The following is a 13,464-nucleotide window of genomic DNA, read 5'->3' on the forward strand; positions in this document are numbered from 1 at the left end:
TACTGCCCCTATGTACAAGAATATAACTACTATAATACTGCCCCTATGTACAAGAATATAACTACTATAATACTGCTCCTATGTACAAGAATATAACTACTATAATACTGCCCCTATGTACAAGAATATAACTAGTATAATACTGCCCCTATGTACAAGAATATAACTACTATAATACTGCCCCTATGTACAAGAATATAACTACTATAATACTGCCCCTATGTACAAGAATATAACTACTATAATACTGCTCCTATGTACAAGAATATAACTACTATAATACTGCCCCTATGTACAAGAATATAACTACTATAATACTGCCCCTATGTACACGAATATATCTACTATAATACTGCCCCCTATGTACACGAATATAACTACTATAATACTGCTCCTATATACAAGAATATAACTACTATAATACTGCTCCTATGTACAAGAATATAATTACTATAATACTGCTCCTATATACAAGAATATAACTACTATAATACTGCCCCCTATGTACAAGAATATAACTACTATAATACTGCCCCTATGTACAAGAATATAATTACTATAATACTGCCCCTATGTACAAGAATATAACTACTATAATACTGCCCCCTATGTACAAGAATATAACTACTATAATACTGCCCCTATGTACAAGAATATAATTACTATAATACTGCCCCTATGTACAAGAATATAACTACTATAATACTGCCCCTATGTACAAGAATATAACTACTATAATACTGCTCCTATGTACAAGAATATAACTACTATAATACTGCCCCAATGTACAAGAATATAACTACTATAATACTGCTCCTATGTACAAGAATATAACTACTATAATACTGCTCCTATATACAAGAATATAACTACTATAATACTGCCCCCTATGTACAAGAATATAACTACTATAATACTGCCCCTATGTACAAGAATATAATTACTATAATACTGCCCCTATGTACAAGAATATAACTACTATAATACTGCTCCTATGTACAAGAATATAACTACTATAATACTGCCCCTATGTACAAGAATATAACTACTATAATACTGCTCCTATGTACAAGAATATAACTACTATAATACTGCTCCTATGTACAAGAATATAACTACTATAATACTGCTCCTATGTACAAGAATATAACTACTATAATACTGCTCCTATGTACAAGAATATAACTACTATAATACTGCTCCTATGTACAAGAATATAACTACTATAATACTGCCCCTATGTACAAGAATATAACTACTATAATACTGCTCCTATGTACAAGAATATAACTACTATAATACTGCTCCTATGTACAAGAATATAACTACTATAATACTGCTCCTATGTACAAGAATATAACTACTATAATACTGCTCCTATGTACAAGAATATAACTACTATAATACTGCTCCTATGTACAAGAATATAACTACTATAATACTGCTCCTATGTACAAGAATATAACTACTATAATACTGCTCCTATGTACAAGAATATAACTACTATAATACTGCCCCTATGTACAAGAATATAACTACTATAATACTGCTCCTATGTACAAGAATATAACTACTATAATACTGCCCCTATGTACAAGAATATAACTACTATAATGCTGTCAGTATATATGAGGAAATCTTCTGCTTTGCCTTTTTTTTTACCTTGCAGCACAGAACCAGGTTTGGACTCTCTCCTTGCGCCCTGACATGAATAAATATAAAGTACACTGTTAGTAAATCTTCTGTCGGTTGGATGTAGGATTTGGATATGCTGAGAGTTGTAGTCAGCACTTACTCCAGGAGATGTTTTCTGGAGAACACGCGGAGGATGAATTCACATTCTTGTCGTGGTTCCGCAGTGGCAGGGACAATGACGTAGGAGCCGGGCTGCAGGTGGAAGTCTTGGGTCACTTCTCGCTCATTGATGAACACGCACCTGTTGTTGACCGGACGGTTGTTCGCGAAGAAATCTTGCGGCAGCCTGGTCCTTATAGCCTGGTACTGTACACGGGGAGATGTACACACAGTAGTATAACTATCAGAACTAATAACTGTCTATCCATTCATCCATCTTTCCGTTCATCAATTTATCCATTCATTCATCCATCCTTCCACCCATCCATTCATCCATCCATCCTTCCACCCATCCATTCATCCATCCATCCTTCCACCCATCCATTCATCCATCCATCCTTCCACCCATCCATTCATCCATCCATCCTTCCACCCATCCATTCATCCATCCATCCTTCCACCCATCCATTCATCCATCCATCCTTCCACCCATCCATTCATCCTTCCACCCATCCATTCATCCATCCATCCTTCCACCCATCCATTCATCCATCCTTCCACCCATCCATTCATCCTTCCACCCATCCATTCATCCATCCATCCTTCCACCCATCCATTCATCCATCCATCCTTCCACCCATCCATTCATCCTTCCACCCATCCATTCATCCATCCATCCTTCCACCCATCCATTCATCCATCCATCCTTCCACCCATCCATTCATCCTTCCACCCATCCATTCATCCATCCATCCTTCCACCCATCCATTCATCCATCCATCCTTCCACCCATCCATTCATCCTTCCACCCATCCATTCATCCATCCATCCTTCCACCCATCCATTCATCCATCCATCCATCCACCCATCCATTCATCCTTCCACCCATCGATTCATCCATCCATCCTTCCACCCATCCATTCATCCATCCATCCTTCCACCCATCCATTCATCCATCCATCCTTCCACCCATGCATTCATCCATCCATCCTTCCACCCATCCATTCATCCTTCCACCCATCCATTCATCCATCCATCCTTCCACCCATCCATTCATCCATCCATCCTTCCACCCATCCATTCATCCATCCATCCTTCCACCCATCCATTCATCCATCCATCCTTCCACCCATCCATTCATCCTTCCACCCATCCATTCATCCATCCATCCTTCCACCCATCCATTCATCCATCCATCCTTCCACCCATCCATTCATCCTTCCACCCATCCATTCATCCATCCATACTTCCACCCATCCATTCATCCATCCATCCTTCCACCCATCCATTCATCCATCCATCCTTCCACCCATCCATTCATCCATCCATCCTTCCACCCATCCATTCATTCATCCATCCTTCCACCCATCCATTCATCCATCCATCCTTCCACCCATCCATTCATCCATCCATCCTTCCACCCATCCATTCATCTATCCATCCATCCATTTATCCATCCATCTCTCCGTCCGCCCATCATCCATTCTTCCATCCATCCATTTATCCATCCATCCTTCCATCCATCCATTTATTTATTCATCCGTCCGTCCATCCCTCGCCCCACGATTTCTCGTCTATCTTGCGCTTTCTCAGATTTCTCCTTGCCCCGGCTTGTAGAATAAATAAATCCATGGCTGGGGGCCCCGGTCGATACCTAGATTTATTATGCTTCGGAGCCCTGGAAGCGGCGGCGGCTCCACAACCTGCGATATTAATCTTCCCGTTCAATAAAACCTGCATTTGACCTCCTGGCTCACGGTGGTTTCTGTAGTTCGGACCCTCGGCCCCGCTCCTCCCCTCCCCCATTACTCCACTTTTATCCAAGCGTGCAATTACAGATAATAATTATCATTACTGAATTATGACAAAGTGTTATACCCGTGTTCTATTACCAGCGGCTCTCTACGACTCCTCCCGCCCACAGCGGAAAGCAGCCTTCATTTTTCTGTTTTTTAATATTTCTTATTCTTTGACATTAGTCTTAAAGGGGCGGGATGTCAATAAGGGGCAGGATTTATCGCCCACATACTGCACCTTATGCTACATTGTCCAAACTGAAACATTGTTGCAACTCACCTCCAATGGCACCTAAAAGACAGAAAGAAACATTGTCAGGAGATGTAGAGAAATACATTTACCAAGATGCTCTGCTGCAGGAAGAAATCATGGGGTTATGCATAGGAACACTGCCCCTGCAGGTTGTAGGAAGTCATAGCATCTCACTAGGAGATACTTTATGTAAAGGTGTAAACAGAGACCAAAACCCCCAATATTCTACCTCTGAGCATGCAATTCCATTATGCCATACTCTAGTCACAGCCAAAGCTGCATTCACAGTTCTGACGCTTTCCTGCTACCTCTCAGGAGACTTGCTGGGGGTTGCAGACCACCAGTAATCCACATTTATGAAAAACCCATCCTATCCTCACCTTGAAAATGGAGATCCCGATGTAGAGCGGAGGGGACTGATTCCTGTGCTTGTGGTTTTGCTTTTGAAGAAGCGACACCAGAACGTTGCAGGAATTTGTGTATTTCTCCATGTTGTCTCCAACCAGGATCTTCAGCCGGTACTGGGGATTCTTCCAGTAGGACTCTACATATATATAGATACAATGTATCACTGAGTGGTCACAGAAGGATCACACCAACCACCGGCCATGATGGTGGAGGACAATACCTGTGTAGGTCATCCTGCCGCCCGCTGTGCTGCCGTCCACCCATTTTCCTATTTGCATTGATAGCGTCCATTCCTTGCCGTTCTCGTGACTCATCAAATCTGGCGTCAGCTTGCAGATGACCAGCTCTACAAAATGAGCCTCAAAGTCTTCAATGGACATCCTGTGCCAAAATATGCATACAATGTATCAAATTTAATAATAACACTGTGTATATGGAGCTCCCCCTAGTGGTGACTGCAGGCAGGATCTTATGTATCTCTGTATATAGGGAGCTCCCCCTAGTGGTGACTGCAGACAGAATCTTATCATGTATCTCTGTATACAGGGAGCTCCCCCTAGTGGTGACTGCAGACAGAATCTTATCATGTATCTCTGTATACAGGGAGCTCCCCCTAGTGGTGACTGCAGACAGAATCTTATCATGTATCTCTGTACACAGGGAGCTCCCCCTAGTGGTGGCTGCAGGCAGGATCTTATCATGTATCTCTGTATACAGGGAGCTCCCCCAAGTGGTGACTGCAGACAGAATCTTATCATGTATCTCTGTACACAGGGAGCTCCCCCTAGTGGTGGCTGCAGGCAGGATCTTATCATGTATCTCTGTATACAGGGAGCTCCCCCTAGTGGTGGCTGCAGACAGAATCTTATCATGTATCTCTGTATACAGAGAGCTCCCCCTAGTGGTGGCTGCAGACAGGATCTTATCATGTATCTCTGTATACAGGGAGCTCCCCCTAGTGGTGGCTGCAGACAGGATCTTATCATGTATCTCTGTATACAGGGAGCTCCCCCTAGTGGTGGCTGCAGGCAGGATCTTATCATGTATCTCTGTATACAGGGAGCTCCCCCTAGTGGTGGCTGCAGACAGGATCTTATCATGTATCTCTGTATACAGGGAGCTCCCCCTAGTGGTGGCTGCAGACAGAATCTTATGTGTCTCTGTATACAGGGAGCTCCCCCTAGTGGTGACTGCAGACAGGATCTTATCATGTATCTCTGTATACAGGGAGCTCCCCCTAGTGGTGGCTGCAGACAGGATCTTATCATGTATCTCTGTATACAGGGAGCTCCCCTTAGTGGTGGCTGCAGACAGAATCTTATCATGTATCTCTGTATACAGGGAGCTCCCCCTAGTGGTGGCTGCAGACAGAATCTTATCATGTATCTCTGTATACAGGGAGCTCCCCTTAGTGGTGGCTGCAGACAGGATCTTATCATGTATCTCTGTATACAGGGAGCTCCCCCTAGTGGTGGCTGCAGACAGGATCTTATCATGTATCTCTGTATACAGGGAGCTCCCCCTAGTGGTGACTGCAGACAGGATCTTATCATGTATCTCTGTATACAGGGAGCTCCCCCTAGTGGTGACTGCAGACAGAATCTTATCATGTATCTCTGTATAGAGGGAGCTCCCCCTAGTGGTGGCTGCAGACAGGATCTTATCATGTATCTCTGTATACAGGGAGCTCCCCCTAGTGGTGGCTGCAGACAGAATCTTATCATGTATCTCTGTATACAGGGAGCTCCCCCTAGTGGTGACTGCAGACAGGATCTTATCATGTATCTCTGTATACAGGGAGCTCCCCCTAGTTGTGGCTGCAGACAGGATCTTATCATGTATCTCTGTATACAGGGAGCTCCCCCTAGTGGTGGCTGCAGACAGGATCTTATCATGTATCTCTGTATACAGGGAGCTCCCCCTAGTGGTGGCTGCAGACAGGATCTTATCATGTATCTCTGTATACAGGGAGCTCCCCCTAGTGGTGGCTGCAGACAGGATCTTATCATGTATCTCTGTATACAGGGAGCTCCCCCTAGTGGTGGCTGCAGACAGGATCTTATCATGTATCTCTGTATACAGGGAGCTCCCCCTAGTGGTGGCTGCAGACAGGATCTTATCATGTATCTCTGTATACAGGGAGCTCCACCTAGTGGTGACTGCAGACAGGATCTTATCATGTATCTCTGTATACAGGAAGCTCCCCCTAGTGGTGGCTGCAGACAGAATCTTATCATGTATCTCTGTATACAGGGAGCTCCCCCTAGTGGTGACTGCAGACAGGATCTTATCATGTATCTCTGTATTCAGGGAGCTCCCCCTAGTAGTGGCTGCAGACAGGATCTTATCATGTATCTCTGTATACAGGGAGCTCCCCCTAGTGGTGGCTGCAGACAGGATCTTATCATGTATCTCTGTATACAGGAAGCTCCCCCTAGTGGTGGCTGCAGACAGGATCTTATCATGTATCTCTGTATACAGGAAGCTCCCCCTAGTGGTGGCTGCAGACAGGATCTTATCATGTATCTCTGTATACAGGGAGCTCCCCCTAGTGGTGACTGCAGACAGGATCTTATCATGTATCTCTGTATTCAGGGAGCTCCCCCTAGTAGTGGCTGCAGACAGGATCTTATCATGTATCTCTGTATACAGGGAGCTCCCCCTAGTGGTGGCTGCAGACAGGATCTTATCATGTATCTCTGTATACAGGAAGCTCCCCCTAGTGGTGGCTGCAGACAGGATCTTATCATGTATCTCTGTATACAGGAAGCTCCCCCTAGTGGTGGCTGCAGACAGGATCTTATCATGTATCTCTGTATACAGGGAGCTCCCCCTAGTGGTGACTGCAGACAGGATCTTATCATGTATCTCTGTATACAGGGAGCTCCCCCTAGTGGTGGCTGCAGACAGGATCTTATCATGTATCTCAGTATACAGGGAGCTCCCCCTAGTGGTGACTGCAGACAGCATCTTATCATGTATCTCTGTATACAGGGAGCTCCCCCTAGTGGTGACTGCAGACAGGATCTTATCATATATCTCAGTATACAGGGAGCTCCCCTAGTGGTGGCTGCAGACAGGATCTTATCATGTATCTCTGTATACAGGGAGCTCCCCCTAGTGGTGGCTGCAGACAGGATCTTATCATGTATCTCTGTATACAGGGAGCTCCCCCTAGTGGTGGCTGCAGACAGGATCTTATCATATATCTGTATACAGGGAGCTCCCCCTAGTGGTGGCTGCAGACAGGGTCTTATCATGTATCTCTGTATACAGGGAGCTCCCCTTAGTGGTGGCTGCAGACAGGATCTTATCATATATCTCAGTATACAGGGAGCTCCCCTAGTGGTGGCTGCAGACAGGATCTTATCATATATCTCAGTATACAGGGAGCTCCCCTAGTGGTGGCTGCAGACAGGATCTTATCATGTATCTCTGTATACAGGGAGCTCCCCCTAGTGGTGACTACAGACAGAATCTTATCATGTATCTCCGTATACAGGGAGCTCCCCCTAGTGGTGGCTGCAGGCAGGATCTTATCATGTATCTCTGTATACAGGGAGCTCCCCCTAGTGGTGGCTGCAGACAGGATCTTATCATGTATCTCTGTATACAGGGAGCTCCCCCTAGTGGTGGCTGCAGACAGAATCTTATGTGTCTCTGTATACAGGGAGCTCCCCCTAGTGGTGACTGCAGACAGGATCTTATCATGTATCTCTGTATACAGGGAGCTCCCCCTAGTGGTGGCTGCAGACAGGATCTTATCATGTATCTCTGTATACAGGGAGCTCCCCTTAGTGGTGGCTGCAGACAGAATCTTATCATGTATCTCTGTATACAGGGAGCTCCCCCTAGTGGTGGCTGCAGACAGAATCTTATCATGTATCTCTGTATACAGGGAGCTCCCCTTAGTGGTGGCTGCAGACAGGATCTTATCATGTATCTCTGTATACAGGGAGCTCCCCCTAGTGGTGGCTGCAGACAGGATCTTATCATGTATCTCTGTATACAGGGAGCTCCCCCTAGTGGTGACTGCAGACAGGATCTTATCATGTATCTCTGTATACAGGGAGCTCCCCCTAGTGGTGACTGCAGACAGAATCTTATCATGTATCTCTGTATAGAGGGAGCTCCCCCTAGTGGTGGCTGCAGACAGGATCTTATCATGTATCTCTGTATACAGGGAGCTCCCCCTAGTGGTGGCTGCAGACAGAATCTTATCATGTATCTCTGTATACAGGGAGCTCCCCCTAGTGGTGACTGCAGACAGGATCTTATCATGTATCTCTGTATACAGGGAGCTCCCCCTAGTTGTGGCTGCAGACAGGATCTTATCATGTATCTCTGTATACAGGGAGCTCCCCCTAGTGGTGGCTGCAGACAGAATCTTATCATGTATCTCTGTATACAGGGAGCTCCCCCTAGTGGTGGCTGCAGACAGGATCTTATCATGTATCTCTGTATACAGGGAGCTCCCCCTAGTGGTGGCTGCAGACAGGATCTTATCATGTATCTCTGTATACAGGGAGCTCCCCCTAGTGGTGGCTGCAGACAGGATCTTATCATGTATCTCTGTATACAGGGAGCTCCCCCTAGTGGTGGCTGCAGACAGGATCTTATCATGTATCTCTGTATACAGGGAGCTCCACCTAGTGGTGACTGCAGACAGGATCTTATCATGTATCTCTGTATACAGGAAGCTCCCCCTAGTGGTGGCTGCAGACAGAATCTTATCATGTATCTCTGTATACAGGGAGCTCCCCCTAGTGGTGACTGCAGACAGGATCTTATCATGTATCTCTGTATTCAGGGAGCTCCCCCTAGTAGTGGCTGCAGACAGGATCTTATCATGTATCTCTGTATACAGGGAGCTCCCCCTAGTGGTGGCTGCAGACAGGATCTTATCATGTATTATTCACATGTAAAGCGCCATGGAATAAATGGCGCTATAAAAATGTATAATAATAATAATAATAATAATAATAATAATAATAATAATCTCTGTATACAGGGAGCTCCCCCTAGTGGTGGCTGCAAGACGTCAGTAATTTGTCATGGATCTCTATATCTGTGCAGGGGTTTTGGACCTTTGAATTAATAAACTGATCAAATGGTGAAAATTTAGAATCATTTTTTTTAACTCTTTTCTCACCAGAATTCTCCGTCTTCTCTTGTCTTCCGCAGCATTAGTCTTTCCTTGAAGCTGAGTTGGTCCCATTTTGAGGAACTGGTTAAAAGCAAAAAAAAAACAAAAAAAAACACAAATGCATGAAAAAAGAAAACAGACGCATAAATCCATCACACAAATTATAGCAAAGACAAGCATGAAAAATGGATCCCGTGCTTCGCTTGCCTAAAATTCGTTTCAAGCTGTGATCTTATTTTAGAGTCACAAAAAAAAAACAATAAACACAAAACAAAATGATATTTTATTTTAGTCACAGATGGGTAATGTGATAATTCTAGGCCATGCTTTATTAATTAAATAAAACATAAATATAAAAAAAATGGAAAGATTTTTTCAGATTTTTTTTTTTTAAATCTGCAGCTTTATATTTAGTTCTTTTTGTTGTAGTACAGAAGACAATCATTGTAATATAAAGTATAAAATTTGTATATTTTTTATACTTTTTTTTTGTCATGCTGTAATGTCAGTTTTGTCCACTAGAGGGCGGTATAGTATTGTGAGATATAATATACATATATTTTTTTTTTTGTAATTTCTTTCTTTTATTTACCTGTCACTCCAATGTCCTTTCCATTCGATCTTTCCCCATGGGTTTCTCAGCCTGACTAAATTCTCTGTTCCAGATTTGCAGGTCACCTGGAGAGAGACGATGGAGGAATTTGCTCATTTACGCATCACAAACAGAAAAGGTCGCTCCGTGGTGGAGGAGACGGCGGCGAGATGCTTCTAATCTTACCGGTCGGATCCCGGTCACGGTGTACGCGTGTCCCGCCACTAACCCGTTATCCAGGACCCTTTCAGGCTAAAACACAATGAAAGTCAGAAATATTTACTTCTACTGAAAATGGTGAAAATTTTATTAAATTTCTAAAATAAAAACCTCAAACGTGTTTTATATCCAAAATAACGTATTTCCAGCACTTACGGCTCAATATTTGGTGAAGGTTGTTAAACCTCATGAATATTAATCAAGCGTTGTGAATAGGAAATAGACATAATTTATATAGGGCATGCCTCATGAATATTCAACAGGCCTCATGAATATTAAACAGGCCTCATGAATATTAATCAGGCTCCGTGAATATTAAACAGGCACCATGAATATTGATCAGGACTCATTGATGCCGGGTGAATATTATTCGTACGCCATGGATATTGTTACGGCCTGAATTATATTAATGAGCATGTCATTTCATTCCCAGAAATATTAGTCAAGCCTAGGTACTATTGGTCAGGCCTAACATGTATTAGTCAGGCTTAATAAATGTTGGCCAGAATTATGAATATGGGTTAAGTCTAATGAATATTGCTCAAATCTAAAAACTATTGGTTAGTTGTAATAAATATTGGTCACGTCTAATGATTGAGGCCTAATGGTTCTGGTCTGGTCTATTAAATATTGGTCAGGCTTAATGCATATTGGTCAGAATTATTAATATTGGTGAGATCTAAAGAAAAAAGAAATATTAGTCAAGCTTAATAATTATACGCCAAGTCAAATAAATATTGGTGCGGCCTAATTATTGTTAGTCAGACCTTAAAAATATTAGTCAGGTCTAATGATTATTGGTCAGGTCTAATGATTATTGGTCAGGCCTAATGATTATTGGTCAGGTCTAATAAATATTGGTCAGGTCTAATGATTATTGGTCAGGCCTAATGATTATTGGTCAGGTCTAATAAATATTGGTCAGGTCTAATGATTATTGGTCAGGTCTAATGATTATTGGTCAGGCCTAATGATTATTGGTCAGATCTAATAAATATTGGTCAGGTCTAATGATTATTGGTCAGGCCTAATGATTATTGGTCAGGTCTAATAAATATTGGTCAGGTCTAATGATTATTGGTCAGGTCTAATAAACATTGGTCAGGCCTAATGATTATTGGTCAGGCCTAATGATTATTGGTCAGGCCTAATGATTATTGGTCAGGCCTAATGATTATTGGTCAGGTCTAATAAATATTGGTTAGGTCTAATGATTATTGGTCAAGCCTAATGATTATTGGTCAGGTCTAATAAATATTGGTCAGGCCTAATGATTATTGGTCAGGCCTAATGATTATTGGTCAGGCCTAATGATTATTGGTCAGGTCTAATAAATATTGGTTAGGTCTAATGATTATTGGTCAAGCCTAATGATTATTGGTCAGGTCTAATAAATATTGGTCAGGCCTAATGATTATTGGTGAGGCCTAATGATTATTGGTCAGGCCTAATGATTATTGGTCAGGCCTAATGATTATTGGTCAGGTCTAATAAATATTGGTTAGGTCTAATGATTATTGGTCAGGTCTAATGATTATTGGTCAGGTCTAATAAATATTGGTCAGGCCTAATGATTTTAGGTCGAGCCTAAGAAATATTGGCCTAATGAATATTAATCAGGCCTAGTAATTACCGGTCAGGTTTAGTAACTATTGGTCAAGCTGATAAATGCTAATAAGGCCTCATGAATATTGATCAGGCCTAATTAATATTGATCACGTCTGGTGACGATAAGTAGATTGATCAGGCCTAATAAATATTAATCAGGCCTAGTGATTGCTGATCAGATCTAGTAAATATTGATCGAGCTTATGAATGTTCATGAATATGTTTAGGCTAATGTATGAAATATAGATCTGATATACGTATATAATGTAATAGTATCTTGGAGCAGATGGACTTACCCCCGATCGAGTCTGACACCCCATCAGACAGCCGCTGTACGCAGCTCTCAGCATGATCTGCCATAGATCTGGAGGAGCCTGCTCTAATTTGATGGTCATGTTGACGCCGCCGGTGAAATCTACCAAAGCTTCCGACACTTGTCCAATCTGTAAATCTTCATAGGAACCGCAAAGCCTAAAAAACGAAGAATGTCATAAGCAAATCTGACCAGCAGGGGTCATCAGAGAGCAAATGCCAATAAAGGCTCATAAAGAGGGACTGCAATGCTTAGCGTAGGGTCTTGGGGTCCTGAAGGGTTGTCATGTTCCCCATTCACCCCTTTGACTATTTTTATAGCGCCAATTTTAATTGTTTAATTATTATTTTTTATTTCCAAATTGTGACATATGAAAAACCTCCTGGAGGAGCCCAATCACAATAATAGGGGTCATTAAATAAGAGAGAACTAAAAAAAAAACATTAGTAATGGGATTGTGGCAGTTCATGGTGTCGGCATTTACAGATTGTGTGTCCTTTCTTCAGAAGGGCTCCTGATTGGAATACAATAACATGCCAATATCCGTCTACTGACGCTTAAAGGGACTCTGTCACCTGAATTTGGCAGGACTGGTTTTGGGTCATATGGGCGGAGTTTTCGGGTGTTTGATTCACCCTTTCCTTACCCGCTGGCTGCAATATTGGATTGAAGTTCATTCTCTGTCCTCCATAGTACATGCCTGCGCAAAGCAACCTTGCCTTGTGCAGGCGTGTACTATGGAGGACAGAGAATGAACTTCAATCCAATATTGCAGCCAGCGGGTAAGGAAAGGGTGAATCAAACACCCCAAAACTCCGCCCATATGACCCAAAACCAGTCCCGCCAAATTCAGGTGACAGGTTCCCTTTAAGGGTAAATTATGAGAACACTGTAAATGAAGGATTTCAGGTCAGACAGACAATCTCTGCTTTTCTTTCACAGGCATATCTCCAGTTAGGTTTTGCAGGTTACATTTAACCCTCCAAAAACTGAACTTTTTAGCCATGGGCATCTGAAAGCAATAGAAATGGTATTACACCACTGCCCTCTGGTGGCCAAATACTGGTATTGCAGCTCACTTGGTGCTACCTTTCCTATTTTTTTTCCCAAAGCCTTGATATAACTTTATAAGAAACATCCCTATCACCTTAAAATGACATTGAAACTTTTTTTTTTTTACTATATTATATTTTTTCCGTCAATTAGATTATTTATCCCTACAAATCGCTTACTTTGCCGATAAAGTAAAGTTTTTCCCGCAGTCAGACACCCTCAGTTGCTTATATGTTTACAACCTCTGTACGCCGTATACAGTCTCTACCACCACTTTGGAAT

The 13,464-nt window shown here is 42.6% G+C and overlaps 1 protein-coding gene across 2 annotated transcripts in view; it reads right to left on the reverse strand.

The window, feature by feature from the left end:
* Nucleotides 1-13,464, reverse strand: part of CAPN14 (calpain 14) — a 42,977-nt gene that overhangs the window by 15,351 nt on the left and 14,162 nt on the right. For both annotated transcript variants that reach the window (XM_069768381.1, XM_069768380.1), the window contains exons 6-13: nucleotides 12,113-12,287; nucleotides 10,176-10,241; nucleotides 9,990-10,075; nucleotides 9,404-9,478; nucleotides 4,472-4,632; nucleotides 4,209-4,387; nucleotides 1,796-2,001; nucleotides 1,663-1,702 (exon numbers count right to left, since the gene is read on the reverse strand). In XM_069768381.1, coding sequence (XP_069624482.1) covers nucleotides 1,663-1,702; nucleotides 1,796-2,001; nucleotides 4,209-4,387; nucleotides 4,472-4,632; nucleotides 9,404-9,478; nucleotides 9,990-10,075; nucleotides 10,176-10,241; nucleotides 12,113-12,287 — 988 coding nt within the window. The remainder of the gene's footprint in view (nucleotides 1-1,662; nucleotides 1,703-1,795; nucleotides 2,002-4,208; nucleotides 4,388-4,471; nucleotides 4,633-9,403; nucleotides 9,479-9,989; nucleotides 10,076-10,175; nucleotides 10,242-12,112; nucleotides 12,288-13,464) is intronic.

Source organism: Ranitomeya imitator, chromosome 5 (assembly GCF_032444005.1).
Source record: "Ranitomeya imitator isolate aRanImi1 chromosome 5, aRanImi1.pri, whole genome shotgun sequence".
In the NCBI taxonomy this organism is placed as follows: domain Eukaryota; kingdom Metazoa; phylum Chordata; class Amphibia; order Anura; family Dendrobatidae; genus Ranitomeya; species Ranitomeya imitator.